Source organism: Aristolochia californica, unplaced genomic scaffold, assembly GCF_029961685.1.
Source record: "Aristolochia californica isolate CCGP_79_NKW_82.1479 unplaced genomic scaffold, dmAriCali1.0.hap1 SCAF_2, whole genome shotgun sequence".
Classification (NCBI taxonomy): domain Eukaryota; kingdom Viridiplantae; phylum Streptophyta; class Magnoliopsida; order Piperales; family Aristolochiaceae; genus Aristolochia; species Aristolochia californica.
Window position 1 is genome coordinate 46,441,836 of NW_027181881.1, and position 21,432 is coordinate 46,463,267.

Genomic DNA, 21,432 nt, shown 5'->3' on the forward strand with positions numbered 1-21,432 from the left:
CTCTTGAAAGTAGGTTAGGAAGAAAAGAGAAACGGAGCAAAAACATAGTTTCTCTCTCACAATTCAGGAAATGTAAAAAAAAAAGTGCTCACAGGGCTTACAAGACTAACAATCTTTTCTTGGGACAAAATTCACAGATCTCGCACATACACAATTTAACATAGTGACTGCAAAGAGGAAAACCTGACTCTCACATATTAATTACAAAGATAAACAATGTCATAATTGGATCTAAAATAACTCAAACATGTTGATAGTGATGCAACTTATATAAAAGCACATTTCCTGTTGCAATTCCTACAACTATGAACCCACCACCAGGACTGAAATCCAAGCTACAAGGATATTGAAATGTTTGTTTTGGCGAAAGCCAGTTTGATAACACAGTAAATGACAGGAAATGCACTAATCTTAAACTATTTTTCTTCATACTGGAAGTAACGGCCAAAATGTGAGCATTAAGATTAAACTTCAAACCATCAATCTTAGTAAGTAAATTTTCAATTGCCTTTATGGGTTTTGTTTTGCCCCCAAGAAAATCATCTCGATTGTAAATATTCATAATTCCACTACTTGTGTCTGTTGCCAAAACGTTACTATCATGTGAAGTAAAAAGGGCAATTCCCTCCATGCAACCCTCATCGACAACCTTGTGGAAGCACCTTCTGGTCCTCATGTCTCACTGGTAAATAAGTCCATCACCTCCAGAGCTCAAAAGTTGTCGTCCATCATCAACAAAAACCAAAGATCGTGCAGTCCCATTCATTTTTAAAGTTCCAATCACCTCCTTTGTTCGGGCTAAAACCAAAAGGATATAACCTTCATTATCTATAAATGCAATAGTATTTGAATCAGTAGAAACCTTGAAAAATTTCAAGCTCTTCTTATCTCGACCATCTCGACCAATTAAAGGACCTATTTTATCAATCGAGGCTTTCACTAGATCAAAACAGTAAAAGAATTTTCTTCTTCCCCCAAATATAACCTGAGAACCATCAGGTAAGAAGCATGCTTTTCTGATAGGCCAATCTTCTATAAAAATGCTTTCTATCTTGGTGTTACGTTTCCCATCAATCTGAAAAAATCTCAATCTTCGATCTAATTCACCAGTAAGAAGCAATTGGCCATTTCAATGAAACTGAACTGAATTTATAGGTCCATTTGAGGGTTGCTGTGAATTTGATTCGACAAGCCTCGAGTACTCAAGTAATCTTGGCAACATCATCATCTTCCATGCCAATATAACCAAGTTTAGCAACAGCTCCATCATGTCTTCATCAAATTTATCATCGGACCTATACTCCCTCAAATTTGTCTCCAACTGAGCCCACTCAATTTCAGGATTCAACTTAATATGTTGGGCTTGCAATATGGAGACATAATCTGCACCGACAACCTAGTTCTCATCGGCTTCTTTTCTAACTTTTTTCAATCTACTCACTTTTGATATATCTACAAGAGTCTTTTCTTCCTCCTCATCTACCCAAGTAGGTTTCCTTTTGTGTTCATGATTGTCACCTTTTCTGTCATCTTGTGATTCTAGGTCTTCTTGATAAATGGCATCTTCGCCATCAGCAGATCTATCCATGTAAAACAAGAAAGAATCACGATGGGTTAGATCTTGCATTTCATTATTTTCCTGCTCTTGTTCAAATTCTGATTGTTTTGTTCTTCTTTTTTTATTTTTCAAACTAACTACATCAGATCCACCTGAAACTTTTGTTTATTCTTTTTCTTGGTCATGTGAACCAGCATCAGCCCCATCCATGTTGATTGTTTTCTCAAGTTTCCTTGAAGGTGCCTTTTGAGAAATTAAACTCATGGTAGTAGTTATTTGCCTGCAAAATCATATAATATGAAATTTATATTTCTTCCCATTTCATTTAAATGTGTTCATAATCAACAATTTTGAAGAGAAAAGAAACATAAATGTCAATATTAACAAAAGCATAGGGATTGAATTGATACATCATTATAAAATTCTATATGGAATCCTAAGAGCCATAGTATAAGAGGCAATGCTTATATCATGGACTCAAAATTTCATCATGTCACTTTTAGTAGTGTTACTATAATCTTTTTGTTTCGTAAAAAACACTTGTATTGTTTCAAGATGATTTTATAATTTTTTTTTTAAAATCATTTAATGAGGGTAGTTATTGAAATAAGAATTTTAGCCTAAAAATTGAATGACAATTATAACCTTTGTTTCTAAGTGAAAAGACTAGAGAAAACAGTTTTTAACTTAAAACAGGGTGTTTTTGGGGGAAAAAACTAGAGATTTCAGAAACGGGTCAGAATAGCTGAAAGGATATTTAGATATGCAGCATGGCCGAGGTGTAGTTTCTCTCTCGGGAGCAGTACGAGCCGCCCGGAACCACATACTCACAAAAGTTCTTTCACCAAACATAGGCTCACAGATTGTCCGCCGAACACCTGGCTCAATCAGTTCGCAGATTCAGATGTGAGTGCCGTCGATACCGCAAATTCTTTTCGAACTTCTTGAGCCACAAGCTCGGTCCCGTACGTCTTACTCAAACCTCTGCTTTACTTCTTCAAGAGCTCGACATTCATCCGGCTTCAATCATCTCGACGCCGCCTCACGATCTTTCTCTCCTTCCTCCTTCCACTTTGCAGTCGGCTCTTGATCAATCAGCTTAACACAGGTATGGGGTTGTTTCGTTACGGTTAAAACGAACACTGGAAGGGATTTCCTGGTACTGGAGGTTAACCCTCTTTGCATTCATTTCTAAATCTGGGATGACGCATTTGGATGTCTCTCTTTTGTTGATAATGAATAATTCATTGTTGACCTTATTCTGTTAGTGGTTTCGATCTTCGTGAGCAATGGAAGTTGTGATTTCGAGAACTTACCGCTTAGATCGTCGATGAGCCGCTGACCAGCCTCTCTGATATTTTAATCTGCAAGAAATGATGAATCAGAAAAAAAAAAAAAAAAAAACTGACTGTTAACCTTTTGCAAACTTGTAGCATGGAGTGTTATTTCAACACAGAAGAACACCAGAGAATTCTCGATGATCTGGAAAGAGGAGACCCATTTGATGTGAGCGACGAATCTCTCTCGTCGGAGGATTGGTTCCAATGGGGAGTTTCGGCACACGAGTTTACCTCCAAAAGAAGAAAGCCAAATACAGAGCTATTCTGCTTTGATGGACAGAGCGCGGATATTGAATCTCCCCAAGAGCCTTCTATCCATGAGTGCAGCTCTCTGGTCGGTTTTAGTGCAGGGAACTATAATTCCTATTTACTCAGGTGTGGATTTGTAAGTGATCAGCCAGATTTTCAACCTCAAAATGAGTGTCAAAGCAGCTCGGCCCAGATGGATGATATTTTCTTGTACGAAATAACTTCTAACATACTCATTTTAAGTTCCTGTAATAATCTTCACGTGTGGATGGTATGTTCCTTCTTGCTGTTTTGACGAACGGACCATCTTACTTGCAGGTATTCATTCTTTGAGGGTGAGAATTTAAAGACTGCGACTACAGACTACAATTCTACCCAAGATGATGAACTTGCTGACCCATCGGACAATTGGGCTACAGAGTATGGCATTCTGTGCTGGACTTCAGAAGACTCGTCAGAAATCGGTGGATCAACGACTTCAAAAGTAAGAAATTTGATTTTGTTCATAATTTGGGAAGGTTGCAAAGCTCTCTTGTAAATTTCCAAAAGGAAGCTGGTTAGATCATTATTCAAGCTCACATGCTCTTCCGCTATCAGGCTCCCACAGTGCTGATCCCAGAACAGCTTGATATATCCGGCGAGGTGGCTGTAATTCAAGAGCTTGAAGCAGCAGTGGGACAGGTACCTGAGTTTGTTAGTAGGTATAATTGATATAAATTAAAAAGAGTTGAAGCTTCTGTGATATTTGAAATAATTGGCTGCACATAATTCTTGAGTTCAACTAAACGAGTATAAATGTTGGCTAAAACAGTTGAATCCAGAGACCCGGGTTTGCCTCCGTGATGCTTTCTACCGTCTTGCCGGAAGCTTAACACAAAGCCAGTTAGTAAGTGAGTGTGGATCCACGACAGACGAAGCCTCCATTGATAAAATTCACAGTGAAGAAAGCAGGTAAAGTTTCCAATGGCTTCTTACCATATTAGGAACTTCGACTATTTTAGCATCTGTCATTAAATAATTAGAATGAATTAGATTTCTGATGTGAAATTCATGGTCAGGACTGGAAAGCCAACCTCCATGGGGACAAAGACATATTTTGAGGATAAAATCATCGCAGAGCTACTGTTGGACAGAATCAGCTCCAATCAGCATCATTAGCTTCAATGGAACTGGAAGATCATAGTTCTTACGCTTTCGGTGTCAGATAACTCAAGTTAAGCTTGGCGGGTATTTGACTGAAGAGGACTTGCTAATAGGAGTTAAGTAGAAGTGACTAGCTCAAATGCATCCAGAGCATGATATCCTGAACTTAATCTCTATCGTGAGTTAAGTAGGAGCGTTTTTTGTTTGACGATCTGTTCTATAATCGAAGTTATAAAAAAAGTATAGAGCATGATGTTTTAGTTTTCTTGTATAAAAAGAACCGAGTCTATTACAGGCCTTGTTCACAAGGCACAGCAATGGAGGGAAAATGATATAGAACATCTCTCACTGTTCGAGTTTCTTTGTTAAAAGAGTGAGCAAAATCTTCTGTTTGAAATCCTTCTAAAGTGATACTTCTGACTGAATCAAATATTTGCTAATTCTCAAAGAAAGGATTCAAGCTTCAAATCTTTGCTCCACGAAACAACAGATTCCACTTAGTTGGAAAATCCCTCTTTAACCGAGTCATTTCTCTTTTTGTTTTCTGTTTGGATCTACATAAAAAGAAAAGAAGGATCAAAAGCTGTGCTAATGTGTACTGAAAATGCATGGGGTAATTGATTATCTTTTCAAATATGATATTTGCAAGTCCTACAAAGCAACGTGGTGTTTTCTCTCAAAATTGAGAACTGACTTGGGTTTCTAAAATCGGATTGGACATTCAGACTGGGCCGGACTCTGCCTGAGTCAAGGGTGTTCACCCATTGTAGAAGGATTGAGTCTGACCTCAACTCAACCTGCCTAGTTTCAAATCTTAACTTAAGCCTGCCAAGTCAAGATCAACTCAGTGAGTCAATAAAACATTAAAAAAAAAAAAGGTCGATGAGACTTACCTCATATACCTCCATGGATTATCAATTCCCATAAACCCACTGTTAGTGCATGTTAAGGGAAAGTGCAAGTGAATTCAAATTCACTCTGACTTGCCCAAAATCGTTAGTGTACGTCCAAGGGAAAGTGAACATGAATGACCTATGGAATTTACTTTCACTCAGTCTCATGTAAATATGAAGGTTCACCTTCTAAATTTACTTCCACTTCCTCTCTCTCTCAACGCTTTCTACATCACTCTCTCTGTCGCCACTGCTCGGCCTCGCCCTTGATCTCGATTTTCCTCTTATTGGACCTCTTGTTGTTGCTCGACCTAAGCTTCCCTTGCTGTCGTACTACTTGCTCTCCTCTGGCCGCCCACTCTTTCAAAACCGAACACTAAAATCTATCTTATTTTATTAATAAAATGCATTTATTTAATTAATTATTTATTCATGATTTTTAATATTATATTATATAGAGTGATAATTTAGATATTATAAAAATCATAATTTCTAGACATTATGAAAGGAATCACGTTTGTTTAGGTATATTATTTTTATATATAATTACATTAATATTTATTTTTAAATTTTAAATTATTTAGTTTTTTTTGTTAAATAGTTAAATCTTTCAGAGTATTTTATGAATAAATTCCCTCTCCACTTTCAAATCTCATCTACCTCTAGAAGAGTATAGCTTTTGTCTCTCTCTCAAAAGTTTCCAATTCCACTAGGGGTAAAGGCAAAGCGGACAGGCTTGATAGTAGAAAAAGGGGACGAAGATACGGTTGACGTTTTACCAGGTCACTTGTTCAGCTGGGATGGGCGTTCCGGGCATATTCGGATTTTTCAAAAGCCAATTCCGAATCAAGCAGGTGCCCACACCCTATAAACCCTAATATGGAAACATATCTTTTACTTTTCCTTTCGGTGGTCATGTTAATTTGTTTATTCTCTTGTAATGTTGTAATCCCAGTAGACGGCATCGTCTATCAAAAGTTGGATTCTCCTGTACTTATATTTTGAGAAAAAAACTTGATACAGAAATCACAGAGTGTATGCTTTCCTTCACCCAGAAATCGTCAAGCTCAATCCATTTCCATTCCACCAGTTCACGAACCATCACGTATACACACGGCTTGTGCTTTTTCCTTTTCTCTTGCAGCAGATCTGTTGAGTGCTGTTACGGAAGCCCTTTTCCGATCAAAGATCCAACTCGTCATGGCACCGCCTTTGCAGTTGAGCTGTCCTGGGAATCCGATTCCTTCCTTCTGATTTAGACTTGGGCCGATGACGATAAGCGCCCCGCATGTGCTTGTGAAAATGACTCACTGACTTTTGGCGACGAGGCAGAGCCCAGCGGTGCCCATCTCACAAAGAATTATCAATTATTTAGTGATGAAGAGACGGCACTAACTCCTCTCTGATCGCTAGATGATGATAACATTTGTCCGGAGGTCAGAGAATGGCTGGACTTCCTCTTGTGTGAGTTTTCCGGTCAAGTGGGAGAAAAGGGCCGCCCCCATGTAGGACATTGCCATAGCTTCATTCCAAACGACTCCATGAATGGCTGACGATCGACTGCTCGTATCCAACCCTATCGCGCTGCTGCTTTCCTGCAATGTTGATCTTTCATTCTTTTTTGTTTTCTTTGTTCGAGCCCATGCCGGTGAATGTCAGCTTTCATGAATAGTAACAAAATCCAGAAAAAACGATGGGCGCCTCACTTCACACCTGCTCGGTCTCACTGTGAAAATGAGATTCATCTCTTACAGAAAAGACAAATTAGCGAGAGAGAGAGAGAGAGAGTTTTTCTTGTAATTCAAATAAAGTTCTTAATTAAATAAGATCAAGTTTAATTTATTTTTTCAAATATTTTATTAATTTTGCATTTTAAAAATTAATTATAATAAAATTTCTAAATCAAGACACAGAAATTGTGGTTTTTTAGATTGTAATAAAAAGACAAAAATAATTAAAATATTGAAAAAAGGTGTAAAAAAATAGTTTCTTCACTTAGTCGTTTAATTAGGGATGTGGGCCCATGGTTCAACTTAATTGACTCTCAGTCCCAGCGGTTTGACCAGCTAGGCCAACTCCTCTGTCAGAGAGGACCCACCAAATTCCACTGGTCCAGGAAGTGCATTAACGACGACTTAGACAGCAATGATATTTTCGACTAGAGCCCACTAAACGGCGACAAGCCGTAAGCTTCCACGCCAGAAAACTCCAACGAGATGCCACGTCGCCCAGCGTATACTTGTTTTACTACAACTGGATGCTTTTATTCGACGTGGCAAAGAGGTTACTAGACCAGCGATTGTCTTCTTAAAAGGAGAGAAACAGAGGAAAGCCGCGGGAGGAAAGATAACGGAGAGAGGAAGGAAGAGACGCTGCGATTAGGAGTTTTTCCATATATAGAGTCTTGGTAGTCGATGTCTCGAAACTCGAAACAGTGAAAGACTGATCTTTGCTGCTGCTGCTGCTGTTTCTCTTTCTTCGATAGTCTTCCGGCGGCAGTTTCTTACTTTTATTCAACAGTTGCTTCTGTCGAATGATCGATTCGTTTTAAGGAATTGATTGGTTCGTAAAGAAGCTTTTTAGTGTCGACTCCTGGGAGCTATAACTTCTGTTGAAGTTTTTTTTTCTTATTTGCCTGAATATCAACTCCCGAATCAAGTTTTATTTTTTTCCTTTTCCAGTAAAGGAGTTGGTTTGACCGAGCGATTAGGTTTTCGCTGAAGTTCTGTTGCAGATGGGAGGAGTACCCAATCGCCGAAAGGGAGCATCCTTCAGCTTGTTTTATGCGTAAGGATATTTTGTTGGAATTTCTGGAGCTTGATGCTGAAAGACTAAATTTGCTGCCAAAACTGTTTGGGAATTTGCACAAGTTTTATTAGAGGAAAAATATCTGTTGTTTGGTGGTTTTCTGCTGAGAGAACCGATTCCGAAGGGTTTAACCTGACAAGTGATCACAGAGAACTAATCAGTTTCGAAGTTTTTTTTTAAAATAAAGGGCTCTCCGCTTTTTGACTGAGATCATGTGCTGTAGGTTATGATCAATTTCGAAGCAAAGCGTTACGTTAGATAAAATAAACCCAGATTGTATACTGTTAGATAGTAGAGAGTCTAGAGGGAAAAGAAATTACACAGATAGGCAAATGTCGTTAGGGGAACCGCCCATTCTGGTGCGTGACCGCCTTTTTATTGGCAACATCAACCACGCCGCTAAAGTTCTCCAAGAGGGCGATGAAGAGATTACCCACATCCTTTCTCTCCTCAGCTCTGCTTCCATATCATTTTTCTCAGAATCGCGATCTAACATCTCAATTAAAACAAGAGAAATACAGAAGGTTTATGCTGGTGATGATGCCCGTTCAAGCTCTAATGACCAAGTTCAATCAGAGAATTCTGCAGTCGGTAATGAGAAGCTTCTATATTCACTTGAATTTGCAGGACCCGAGTTGAAGCAGGTGAGAATGGCAGTACCACTGAGAGATATGGAGAATGAGAACTTGTTGGATTACTTGGATGTCTGCTTGAATTTCATCGAGGAGAGTAGAAAAGAGGGATCTGTCTTGGTGCACTGCTTCGCAGGAGTCTCAAGAAGGTAAAACTGGGTCTGAGTGAACTTATCACAACTGTTTGAACTTTTACTGTTGTTTTGGGGATTGATGCTTATTGTGAGCAAAATATTACACCTGTGTGGTCTCGCTTGGTTATAGGAATCTAACATGACATTGTCAGTTTTGAACCTCTTTGGAGAATAAAAGCATGAATGTATGGTTACTGTCTCCCTCAATTTCAGCTCTATTAGAAAACAATAAACCCTGCAATTCTTCAGGAGAATAAAAATCATCATTTGGGTTCTACTTTTGGTAAGATATAGTCCACAGATTTGGCTGCTCTTTTAAAAATATATTCTTATTTCTAGAGATGAAGTTTCTACATGTGCTTATTGGTTACAAATTTTGTCCAGATTAGAAATTAAAATATGCTATTTTGGGTACTGATTTTTCCTGTTTAGAATTGGAGGTACTAAAGTTTTGAAAATCTTTATGAATACGTTTCTATCCTTTAGAAGCACAAGAATATTTATGGTTGTGGATGACCTATACTTAGAAAATTCTAATGGGTTCACGAGCTGCGATTAATGAACTACATTTTTCTTCTACAGGTTTTAAAGTAGCAAGTTAATACTTTCGGTTTTATAAAAAGACTCAGCAATCAATTATAATTTGTCGCATTCAGAATTTATTATAGTTCTTTTCCAATATAAGCCCATGGTCAAACCTGGATCCATGATGTTTGTTGAATTTTGCCAGACCGGTTGTTGTTAAGCCATGTACTGTTGTTAATATTGTTCAGTCCCCCCTCCCCGCTTTATAGCTTTTTTCTAAAGTTTTTCTTTCTTGTATGACTGCAGTGCAGCTATCATAACAGCATACCTGATGAGAACTGAGCAACTCTCACTGGAAGGTTACAACATACTCCCTTTGTTAGTTCTACTTTCATACTTGTAATGTAAATTTCAGCGTAGCTTCGTGTTCAGTGGTCTTGTATATTTTGATTGCTAATATTAACATTATGTATGATTTCTTCCTGTTAGATGCGCTTGAGTCATTGCGGTTGAGGTGTGCAAGTGTTTGTCCAAATGATGGATTTCTTGAACAGGCAAGGATGATTATCTAATGGAAAGGTCTTAAGAGAGCTACTAAAAGTTAAGATGCAGAATGATTACATTCTTTTTTCTTCACTGTAGTTAAAAATGTTTGAGGACATGGGATTCAGAGTAGATCATGCCAGCTCTACGTACAAGCGCTTTCACTTAAAACAGCTAGGTAAGTTTCCTAGTTTTCTCTGCTGATTTATTAACTGTGATTGTCTAGGTGTCTGTTTTCTTCTTTGTACTAGTTTAAGTGTGGTATTTTTGGAGGAAATGCTAAAAAGGTTCGAAGCTGTCATGACAGCTAAGTAAATGTCGATTAAGACAAAATGTAGTAAATGCATGCATCAGATGTGTAGTGTAGTAAATCTTATGACTTTGTAAATTGCTCTCCTTGTTGTGGTATCGAACTAGTCTTATGTTCTGTTATAGTAAAGGTCCAATAGAAGTAAGCAAACGGCATCACTAATTGCCGGCTTCAATTATTCTTGTTACGAACTAATGTAATCTGTTAATGTGTCATTCTTGGTGTCAATATATATCTGTGGCATTTAGTCCCCTTTAGTTGTATTTGCAAGTATATGAGCCTATGAGTAATTCCCTTGCATTATATATGCCTTTTAAATTTAGACCTATAGTGGTATTTAATAGGGTAACTTGGTTCTTCCTAATAATTCCCACTCTAAAATATTCAAGGGGCAGATGACCCCATATTTCTTGTAGTTCAAGTAAAAGTCTGGATTGAATCTATGGTTTCAGGTGAATCCTATAATAGGGGAGATAAGATAGACTTTTCCAAGTTTGGAACTGATCCTGGTTCAGCTACAGAGACCTTTTCTTCAGAGGCTGCCAACAGTGCCAAATCAACAAAAGTCTACCGCTGTAAAAGATGCCGGAGGATTGTTGCATTGCAAGACCATGTTGTCTCCCACACCCCTGGTGAGGGTGAGGCTTGCTTTGAGTGGAAAAAGTGGAGAAGTGGCAACACTTTCAATTGTTCTGATGAAGTTGAGTGCTCATCCATATTTATTGAACCTCTGAAGTGGATGACTGCAGGTAAAACTCAAGACAGTGCTTTATTTTTGCCATCTAAATCTAGAATTATATGCACAAACAGCTATATCATTAAACCTTTTACATGTTCTTGTTATGAAAATTTCTAGAATATAATATTTAGTCCACATGCAGATCCAGAGTGAGTTACAATAGATTATTTTTATTTTTTCTAAATAAATAAAAAATGCATTTAATAGTCCCCACAGGTGTTTGACAATGTGGTGTCTGCCTTTGAATTGATTTGCACTTCTCTAATGAACGGCATCAAATGACCTGCATATAATAAATACTCATACATTATACTAACAATTTGTATAATCAGAACTCTTATGCCTTTGTGCTTATTACTGGTTTTTCTAATTTATATTTATGTGAACAAATAGTTGAAGAAGGTGCACTGGAAGGAAAGCTCTCTTGTGCTAATTGTGAGGCCCGTCTTGGCAACTTCAACTGGTCAGGCATTCAATGCAGCTGTGGGAGTTGGATCACCCCTGCGTTTCAGATACATAAAAGCCGGGTTGACCTCAGCACCTTGTGAGACTCCTTTTAGAAGCAGGATATAAACCTAAATGTTTTTTATGGATTTCCAGTCTCAACATCTCTATTTTCCTGGATTTGTTTTATTGTAATAGATATATCAACTGAAATGTCAGGATTCTTCCTGAAGAACCATATAATCCCTTCATGTGGGCATACGACATTCAATTTCGTCTAAGAACAATGAAAACAAAATCAGTGGAGGAGATGTAATAGAGGGTAGATGGATTACCAAATAGAAAAACTCTCTTTGGTCCCAAATTTGGGTGACTGGCTTCGAGTAGGAAAAACTGCATTCAAATTACTTTTGAAGTTTTCCTGAAAAAAGGTTGTGATGTATATTGTTGTTTTGATTCTAGAAATGGATAAGATTGGACAAGTTCCCAATGTAAGATATGTTTATTAAGTTTCTGATGAACTTTTTTTTTCTCTTGAAACCTATCAATGCTAAATGATTATAGCAGCATGGCTTAAACGTCTTGCCTGACTTTTTTTTTTTTTTAATCACATGTAGATCTTCACGCAGTAGTGCAATTTTCAGTGGTCGCTTCTGTTCTGCTTCTTTGTAACTGGACTTTTAGTATTGGAATGGAACCTTCAAACCAGAGCACTCTGGACCCATAATGTTAAACGTTACAGGTACCTGAAATGTGAGATGTAGCTAATTCAATCCAGTTGATTAGAATCGCAGTCGCCAGATTTTTTACTCCCTAAATCTGTTCTGTCGAAGAACCCAACCAGGTGAACAACTTCGAGTATTTGACCAGTAACTGTTGGTCGAACCACTAGAGGAAAAAGAACTAAAATGTTTCCAGGTCTGAAACTCAGAAATGATTCAGTATCCAAATCCAATAATCCTTTGTAAGTAATCCCAAACAGCAACTGTTTTCGTCCACCCTGCATTAACAGAAATAATTTGATAGCATAAAGATTAACTGAATCCATGATTCATTAATGTCTACATAACAAGTTTCCCATTGAAGAGCATCATCTGATCCGATGAATCAATGAAAGGCCCACAACCCCGTCCTGTTTCAAATTTCATCCCACGTTACGGATGATATCTTAATGAAGTTACATGAGTATGATAAATACACTAGATAAAAAAAAATTTACAAGCTCGATGGGTTGTTTATAGGACTTTCTTGTATGCCATCATGCGGAGAGAATCGGAGTGATCTTGGAGCACACAACGGAAGAAATGTTAACCTCCAGCAACGAACGCTTTAACAGCAGTTGAGCTGCAGGCTTAATAAGTTGTCATTTGTTATGAAAAACAGGGTGGGTTCCGTATGGTAACCTCCGTAACAGCTGGTCCTCAGTAAAAATTTGAAGTACTTGGATTAGCGGGACTGTGTTTCAAGAAGAATGTTTGTGGCTGCATTAACATCATTCCTTGCCTGCATGAGTGCCTGTCTTGCCATGTTCCTATCAAACCCCATCGATACCAATGTAGATACAGAATCCTCAGGTGGCTCAGCAACTGAAGCAAAAGGAGCTGAGGCGGGATAATTTCGAGGAACCTAATCATGTTAGGCACAATAGGAGAAAATATAATATCAGATAATTGGATTGCAAATGGACAATTGCTTCAAGTCCCAGGAAACATCTCAGTGAATGAAATATTCTACCCTCTTTGACTGTTTTTCCCTTAACTATAAATTCAGACGATCGAACACTAATACTAATATAAATAAGAGATATCTCAAAACGCACCCTGTAACAAGCAATAAGAATTTTCTCTTCCTTTAACAGATAGTATTAATAAATGTTACTGATACAATTTCTTTGCTCAAGGTACTACGTGCACTCCATAGAAAGTATAAGGTATTCAAATGAATTTGTGCTTGAAATAATACAGTGAAGTCTACGGAATAATGTGGATGTGAAACTTAGCATACCTCTATCCTACAAAATTCAAATCGATCAGAAATGGAGTTATGCTATTTGAACGTAACAACTAACATTAAAGTCACTTATCTTCAGCAAAAAACAAACAAACCAAAAAACAAAAAGCACTTACCTCTAGCTGATGTCCTGCATAAGAAGGACCCCGTCCAATGAAGTTTCCAGATGGAGATACAGATGGAGATCCTCCTGAAGAGGGCCATGACAGCCTTGAAAAGAATGATGCTATGAAATCTGGGAACTGTATTGCATTCCAGTTGAACAGACGAGAAAAGAACACATGAAAATGTATGTTAAACACAAGAAGAGGTCAATATTATTTAATAGTACCCTCAGTCTAAAACTCTTATAACAGATTCTTAAGATAAAACAACAAATATAGAAGAAAGATTAATCACCTTTGCACGACGAATTTGGAACACATTCAGGCGGTATATTGCGCCTGCAAGGATACCACAGATGCCTGGTAGAAGGGATCTTTTCCAAGATGATAATAAAAGCTGCAAAGAAGTACAGGCAATTAAAATACACCAATGAGCATTAACATACAAAACTTTTTGAGCTCTTTACCTGAAGGCCTGCTAGATAAATGAAGGATTTGTCAGAGAAGCGAAAACCAAATATACGGAATCGTGTTGAGACTGGGATGTCAAAATAAAAAGGTACAAAGGATGCAAATATAAGACTGTACGGCCCTGACGCTACTAGCTTTGAGGTAGGATCTGCAACAAAGAAAAAAATATTAGAAAATGAAAATGTGAACAAAGGCCAGATAATGATACTTATGAGATATGCAGCCCAAGATGGGGAGAGAGGAGCTTGTGGGAGGAAACTTGAAAGCACGAATAACTACCACCTTATATTTTAGTACCGGGAGATTTTTTTTGGATATACAAGCTCATAGTTCTAGTTTTATGCAGTATAGTCCCGCCAGTTGACCAAATGGATCTCAATGGCAATGCCAGGTCAGGTTGAGACCAGCTAATTTGGATAGCCAATTTTCAGGAGACCTGCCTGGGGCAAGTCGGTCCAACAAGGTCCTGGCTGACCCATAATATTCATGCCTCCAACCTGAATGGAGGCTTGGAATTTGAAAGGTGAGAATAAATTAGAGACAATAAATCCCGTGATCAGAACATAAAATAGGTGATGCCCATCACCATCCATGCTGACTTTGCATGAGTTTGATGAATTTGAAACAGAGACATGACTCATACTTTTATATCAGGCAAACGACCTATCTATGCAAGGAGTTCGACATAGTCATATTTCTAAAGTTTGAGAAAACCCCCAGTTTTTTATCATACCTATTCACAAAAATACAATTAAATTTATACTTTGTACACCATTTTATGTATTTCTGATACAATTAAGACAAACGAGTTGAATTTTATTTGCAAATCATATTTTTTGGATATATAAGATGATTTAATCATGCAATTTCAACTTAAGTTAAGATTTACAGTTTTTGGAAAAAGATGTATAAATAAACAGGACAAATTACAAAGATTGGGGGAGCATATCTCTTTCAACTAGCGATTGTAGGGTAACTCCCTGCTTGGCAAGCACATCTGCCGCCGAATTTGCAGATCTCGGAATGTGAGTCCAAATACAAGAAATAATTGAGGTAATTTCTAGAATTTCCTTAAAAGTATCCCAGTGCCTCCACGGAGGAGAAGACGCGTTCTCACACCATCCTATCACCACTTTTGAGTCCCCTTCAACTTGGAGGGGCCCCCTGCATTTATCTCTGAAAACACGAAGACCGGAGAGGAAACAATGTAACTCAGCAGACGTAGAGTCTGATATACCAAGGGTAAGTGAAGAGCTGATTTCCGGAATGATCTGGAATAACTCCACCGAAACCAGAAATACCAGGATTGCCTAGAGATGAGCCATCAAAATTTAACTTGAGATAACCAGGATTGGGAAGGGTCCATTCTTGCATGACCGAAGGCTTTTTTAAAATGTGCATCAATGTCAAGTTTCTCTAGTTTTCACGAATGGAGGAACCTAGATAGGCAGAGAATGCTTTTTTTGTTAAAAGCCAAGTTGATATATGACCAACCACTCTGTCCGCAAACCGGTCTAACGATTCACTTTTTGCATCAAATTGTCTTCTATTACGCTCATTCCAAAGCCCCCACGGGATGAAATAGGAACAGGCAGAGAGCATCATTTTTCCAAGACTCGGCATAGAGGTACCCATGCGAGACTTACTGAACGTGAGAAGATCAGCCGCCATGCAGAATTGAAGCCCAAACTTACCGAGAATGCTGATCCACACCTTCCAAGAGAGACAACAATGGAGTAGAATATGACTGGTAGTTTCATTTCCAGAGTTGTAGAAAGGACATAAGGGATCAACGGAGGGGTGTCCTCTTCTTCTCAATACGGCAGCCGAGAGAATTTTGCCTTGACAGGCACTCCACATGAAGAATTTAACCTTTGGAGGGGCACATAAACCCCATACGAAATTGATCCCATTCTCCCGCCAAGCCGGGTTACTGCCATTTAAAAAGCCGTATGTCGATGAGACCGTGAAAGAACCCTTTTTATTCGGCCACCAAATGAGCTTGTCAGCCTCCAAAGGACGGATTTTAAACGAAGCAACAAGGTCCATTAATCGACTAGCTTCCAAAGCCTCACTATCCGAGAAACTCCTTCTAGGAGGCTACTGATATGTCTCTGCGAGTCGTGAGAAGAAAAAAACTTCTAAATGCAGCCTGCTCCTACCCACAAGTCTTCCCAAAACTTGAGCGATCTACCATTGCCTGCATAGAATCTACTTGCAGAATGAAACTTTGGAAGCAAAAGGTATAGCAACCTCCATATTGGGGAAAGGGCTCTATGATTCCCACCAGACATCCACCAATGAGGTTCCCCACCCAACTTTGTGAGAACCATCTCCTTCCAAAGATTTGAGGAGAGAGTATTAAACTTCCATAGCCATTTTAATAGTAAAGCTTGATTCATGTCTCTAGATTTCCAGATTCCCAGGCCACCCATATTCTTTGGCAAGCATACTTCATCCCAACTAACCAGATGGTACTTAAAAGCATCACTCGATCCCCACCATAAGAATCTTCTTTTCAGCCTATCCATAATCTTGCAAATAGCCACAGGACAACGCATGAAAGACAGAGCATAATTGGGGATTCCTGCTATGCATGACTTGAGAAGGACAAGCCTCCCCGCTTTACTAAGTAGACGCCTCTTCCATGATGAAAGGCGGGATTCCATTTTTTCCACCACCGGATTCCAAATCCTCTTGTATATACGCCCATTGAAAAGGGGTAAACCAAGATATGTTAGGGGTAATTGGCTTATTGTACATCCAAATATATTTGCCATCTCTATAAGAAGCTCAGGGTTGACATTGAAGCCCATTCGGGAAGTCTCTCCCCAATTTACTTTCTGACCAGAGGCTAACTCAAAAAGCCCCAACACAACTTTGATCTTTCTTGCACAATCAGTGATACCGACTCCGAAAATGACGGTATCATCTGCATACTAAAGGATGGGAATATTAAAAGCTGGACTGGAACTAGTGGGGGGGAGTCACCCAAGATTACCTGGCGAGTAGAAAATAGCAGATAGAAATTCACCAATCATATTGAATAAAAGCGGGGAGAGGGGGTCTCCTTGTCTAATTCCTCTGGTCCCTTTGAAATAACCACATACTGAGCCATTGATGAGGAGAGAGTACGATGCCGAACCCACACAACTTCTAATCCAGAATCTCCATTTGTTGCCAAAACGCATCTTTTCCATTATCTCATCCAACAGGATCCAATTTACTTTGTCAAAAGCCTTTTCAAGGTCTAGCTTTAGGGCAATTCTTGGGTCCTTGTTGCGCTGAAAATGATCAAATAGTTCATGGGCAGCCATAGTAAAGTCCAGAATCTCTCTTCCTTTCAAAAAAGCGCCTTGCCCTCTGTGAATAACTGTTGTAAGGAAAACTTTGAGACGGTGTGCCAAAATTCTGGCTATAATCTTATAAGCACTAGAGACGAGGCTGATAGGTCTGAAATCCTCTGGTTTCTCCACACTTAGTTTCTTCGGGACCAATGCAATAAAAGACGCACCGATACTATGGAACGTGATCCCATTATTGAAAAATCCATTAACCATGGCTATGATATCCCCCTTGAGACGTGGCCAAATTTTTTTTAAAGAAATCCCCATTGAAGCCATCAGGGCCTGGCGCCCTATCACTTTCCATGCCTAATACAATGCGTTCAACTTCTCCCAATGAAAATGGCAATTCCAGGAAAGATTTACATTACGACTATTAAAAAATGCTAGCTAGCTTTAGGTATATAGAACTAAATTTAATTATATTTCTGCTGATAAATTTTCATTTTTTACCTTCTATGGGTATTAAATTCAGTTAGTATTTTATTTTTTGAAATATTTCGACACTTATTTATGACATCAATTAGAACCTTATTATAAAAGAGACCCCTTAGCCTAAACATTAAGGTACTCTCATGAGTTTTCGTTTTAATTGGTGTCTAAGGTTCAAGTCTCGTTGTTGTCTGGGTTGTCATTGCGTCTGTATAACCAATACCTTGAAAATTTTCATATTTTGCATTTTGGTTCTACAAATTTTGCTTGCCATGCTAATTTTTAAGCAGATATTTTATAAACCATTTCTGATTCTAAACATAGAGAACAACAAATTGGTTGTTTTCAGTAGCAAAATTTTCATCAGCAAAACTTTTTTTTTTTTGTGGGAAATAGCAGGGGATGAGAAAAAAACTTCATGAAAAAACTTTAAAGAGGCAAATAATAATCATTGCATGCAATGAGATTCCAGCTGTAAATTATTAGGTAGTGCTATATATCTTTTATATCTTATTTGACAATGGGGACATTGTCTCATCAGGTTTGACATGGTTTATTGGGTAAGTTTGACTTACTTCCCAGCAACCTACAATGATAAGAGCTTCTAACTTTGCAGTACTACACTCCCAAACCTCCCCAACCCCCAAACGAGGTAGGAAAAACCTGTAGAAGAAGTGCTCAGGTGTATTTAGGAGAGAAATCACAACATCTTCTCTTCAATTTTTGGAGGCATTGAGATTTTGCTGCATAGATCCTTTCTTAGGCTAGTAAAACAAGCAAGTTTAGCGGCCTTTAAAGTGCAGTGAACCGTCAGATCAGGTGCTTGGTTGCCTCCTCATCAACATGAAAGAACACTATCTCAATTCACAGACTATGCCACTGGAAGAAATCTTAAAGCTCAAATATGGTAGAAGCTAATAGGCATCCCGGGCAATAGGATGCACAGAAGTTTTTAGTGATCACTCAAGAAGAACCATTCTAGCTACTCCACCAATGGCTGGAAAACATTTTGTTCTCTTCCAGGTCCCATGGAGGTGTTGGACAGTTAAAAAGATGATTATAAGATGGCATTAGGAAAAGGTCAATCCTCTTTGAGTATGCCAGTCAAAAAGAAGTGCAGGAAATAATCAGTGCCCTGCCATCTCTTGCCCCCAAAATTTGAGATCCGAAAATGGAATTACTAACTGTTATTAGAGATGAGGCATCAGTGATTTGCATTCAAGGGCCGGTAGCGTTTCCATTCTGTAAGCGCAACTTAGCCACCATCCTGCACACTCTTCTACTTATAGCATGAGTTTCTCGGTCTACAAAAGAAAAGTTTTCACATGTTGTCTTTGAGTTCATTTGACACATAGCTATTTACCTAGAGTAACCATAATCAAAATAAATGACAAAAGAAGTGTTAGACATATGACAACCACGTTTATTATTGGCAATTAATCCATCAGTGTTCATCTGCTTTTCTCAATAAAATAATAATAATAATAATAATCCATCACTGGTCAAAAACAAAGATCTCTTTTAAAGTTGTTTGATTTACTTGTCCAAACAGCCATCGGCTCTACATCTTTACTCTGAGATTGAGTAGGGAGGTACCCTTTTTTCAAATAAACTTATTATAAGGTTTAAGGAGTAGGTACCTTTGAGTAGTGCCAAAGCAAGAACCTCAAAGAGAGTTGCAGCCAACATGGAGAACAAGATGAAGACCTGTATCATTACGAAATAAAATTAAAATAAAATAAATAAATAATCAGCAAGCATTATCGAGCTCAATTAAATGCTTAGAATAATAACTTCATAACACAACTTCAACATTAAAATAATTTACTCTGCTCAATTTTCTTGTCCTGACAAATATAACATGTATAAGCCAAAAGCACCATTAATCTATAACAATTTCATAATCATCAAACTCAACTAACTATTTCCTTAAGAGTATTCAATGTCAAGAAAGGAGTCCTTTGAAAAATTTGGCCATGAAAACTTAAATATCTGTATTACCAAAAATAATTGACAGAGTGAATAAGGTAGGGCCGCACATCTAAGATTTCTGCAATTGTGCCCATTTTCAATCTAATAAAGATGAGCACCAACATGTCATTGTTAGCTTGTCCCATTTGAGAACCCTACTTTGCTGCTAAAAAATAACTGGATAGAGCTCTGTGCCTTTTGTAGGCAATTCCCCTACATTATTCTACAGCTCTTGTAACTTATTAAATATTTTTCCAGTTAAATCAAGAGAAAGTGACTTTTTGAGAAAATAATTGATAAATGCAAGCAAAGAGCATTGTAGCCAGTTCACTAAAACAAGCCCTGGGAATGAAAGCAGAATGACATCTGAAGAACTGCCTTAAATAAGGTTATACCCAATTTGGTCATGTCATTGTAGACTCGTATTAAAAAGCCATTTGCTGTAAACTCAAACTATGTACTGCCACCAAAAATATTTTCGCATCATGATCACTTACTGAGTATTTATTGGAACCTATCTGACGCTCAAATACTCTGAAGTAATACAAAAGATAAAGTCCAAACATCAATTCTGGTGTTGATGAAAAGGCAAATGCAGAAACAATCAACCTCCAAAGGTGAAGCTTTTTGTATATGTCCTGTCCATCCCATCCAAAATGAGAAATAAATATACTTTGAGTAAGTGCATATACTTTGAACTTCATTTAACAAATTAAAATGTAGTCGATACATTAACTAAATGAAACAATGCAAACAACTTCTGACTACCTAACGAAAATTCTAAAAGTACCAGAGTTTGGTTTGAAACTATCAGATGCAAGACTAAGGTTTAAAAAAAATGAAACTCCTGAATATAATAAAATTCAACTGATAAGGCACAAGTATAATAGGAAAGCCATCCACTCATCAGATCTGTCATTAGCAATATCTTGTATGCAGTACATGGAAAGTTTGCTTAGTTGCATAGAAATTCAAGCGCAAGCACACATTTTCTAACATGAAGGGGGCAAATAGAACTCCATTATGAAAACTAATCAACATAAAAAGGTTAGAAAAGAAAAACCCAGGGTAAACCATAGAAGTAAGCAACTGCTCCATTCACTCGTGATCAACCAAAATTCAACTAAACATAAGAAGTCTAAACTAGCTCAAACAAAACCAATCTCGAATAGAATCCACATCGAAAATCATAAAATAATTCATCCACAATGGAGGAAAAGAAAAACCAGAAGGACAAAACCACACACCTGATACGATAATCCAAGCGAGGACGCACGGCCTTGAATACCAGCGAAGATGGTGAGAAGGCCACAGGCAATAACGAAAGTTCTCGTAACAGGAGCATTATCTGAATTCAAAATTGAAGAAGGACTTGAGCAAAATTGAGAAAGAGAAAACCTGAAAATGGATAGGGCTTGTGAATGGGAATACATACGAAAACCAGATGGACCGCCGTTCATGTTGTGGGGGAGGAGAAGGAAGCAGCAGAAAAATAAAAGTCCTTCCGAGGAGATTTGAACAGCCGGAGAAATAGAGAGGGCAGCGGAGTAGCTATTGAGTTCTCTTCCGTCCGTTCCACCACCGGAATATTTTCGGTTGCTTTAAGGTCTCCACGGCTCTCTGGTCTCAAGGGAGGAAAGCAGGAGGAAAGTTAAGAGAGTCCAGCTAAGTTTTGGACATCTCAACCGTCTACACAGTAGGCCCCAATAACAAGAGAAACATCGTTAAACATATCGCCGTTCATTGGGCCATCATCACATTTGAAGAAACCAGTGGCGGAGA

General features: G+C 38.2%; 3 protein-coding genes and 1 pseudogene across 4 annotated transcripts; 2 read left to right on the plus strand and 2 right to left on the minus strand.

The window, feature by feature from the left end:
• Positions 1–241: 241 nt before the first annotated feature.
• LOC137955179 (U3 small nucleolar RNA-associated protein 18 homolog) lies at positions 242–1,822 on the minus strand (annotated as a pseudogene).
• A 765-nt stretch (positions 1,823–2,587) lies between these two features.
• Positions 2,588–4,662, plus strand: LOC137957301 (protein LNK4-like). The gene is made up of 6 exons (XM_068805055.1): positions 2,588–2,666; positions 2,992–3,357; positions 3,466–3,631; positions 3,745–3,828; positions 3,959–4,098; positions 4,206–4,662. Exons 2-6 carry the CDS (start codon positions 2,993–2,995, stop codon positions 4,303–4,305), a joined length of 855 nt encoding a protein of 284 aa, XP_068661156.1. The 5' UTR covers positions 2,588–2,666; position 2,992; the 3' UTR covers positions 4,306–4,662.
• A 2,857-nt stretch (positions 4,663–7,519) lies between these two features.
• Positions 7,520–11,799, plus strand: LOC137956250 (uncharacterized). Of its 2 annotated transcripts, XM_068803648.1 has the most exons (7): positions 7,520–8,525; positions 8,619–8,772; positions 9,589–9,641; positions 9,772–9,836; positions 9,925–10,003; positions 10,588–10,884; positions 11,268–11,799. In XM_068803648.1, exons 1-7 carry the CDS (start codon positions 8,324–8,326, stop codon positions 11,420–11,422), a joined length of 1,005 nt encoding a protein of 334 aa, XP_068659749.1. In that variant the 5' UTR covers positions 7,520–8,323; the 3' UTR covers positions 11,423–11,799. The 2 variants fall into 2 exon arrangements, with proteins under 2 accessions (XP_068659749.1, XP_068659748.1); XM_068803647.1 differs by having other exon boundaries at positions 7,520–8,772.
• Positions 11,800–12,323: 524 nt separating this feature from the next.
• LOC137956086 (rhomboid-like protein 20) lies at positions 12,324–21,359 on the minus strand. The gene is made up of 8 exons (XM_068803408.1): positions 21,086–21,359; positions 20,898–20,998; positions 20,148–20,288; positions 19,320–19,386; positions 13,900–14,051; positions 13,728–13,829; positions 13,445–13,570; positions 12,324–12,944 (listed from the first exon to the last, which is right to left on the minus strand). Exons 1-8 carry the CDS (start codon positions 21,108–21,110, stop codon positions 12,765–12,767), a joined length of 894 nt encoding a protein of 297 aa, XP_068659509.1. The 5' UTR covers positions 21,111–21,359; the 3' UTR covers positions 12,324–12,764.
• Positions 21,360–21,432: the final 73 nt, after the last annotated feature.

Bases quoted from the DNA above. Each gene is read 5' to 3' on its own strand.
- LOC137956086 (XM_068803408.1), bottom strand. From the start codon at position 21,110: ATGAACGGCGGTCCATCTGGTTTTC. The intron at 13,830-13,899 runs GTAAAGAGCTCA...ACTTCTTTGCAG, and splicing joins TTTATCTAGCAGGCCTTCAG to CTTTTATTATCATCTTGGAA. The intron at 13,571-13,727 runs GTGATTAATCTT...AATGCAATACAG, and splicing joins TCCAAATTCGTCGTGCAAAG to TTCCCAGATTTCATAGCATC.
- LOC137957301 (XM_068805055.1), top strand. From the start codon at position 2,993: ATGGAGTGTTATTTCAACACAGAAGAACACCAGAGAATTCTCGATGAT. The intron at 3,358-3,465 runs GTACGAAATAAC...TCTTACTTGCAG, and splicing joins CAGATGGATGATATTTTCTT to GTATTCATTCTTTGAGGGTG. The intron at 4,099-4,205 runs GTAAAGTTTCCA...ATTCATGGTCAG, and splicing joins ATTCACAGTGAAGAAAGCAG to GACTGGAAAGCCAACCTCCA.
- LOC137956250 (XM_068803647.1), top strand. From the start codon at position 8,324: ATGTCGTTAGGGGAACCGCCCATTCTGGTGCGTGACCGCCTTTTTATT. The intron at 9,642-9,771 runs GTTACAACATAC...TCTTCCTGTTAG, and splicing joins TGAGCAACTCTCACTGGAAG to ATGCGCTTGAGTCATTGCGG. The intron at 10,885-11,267 runs GTAAAACTCAAG...GTGAACAAATAG, and splicing joins TCTGAAGTGGATGACTGCAG to TTGAAGAAGGTGCACTGGAA.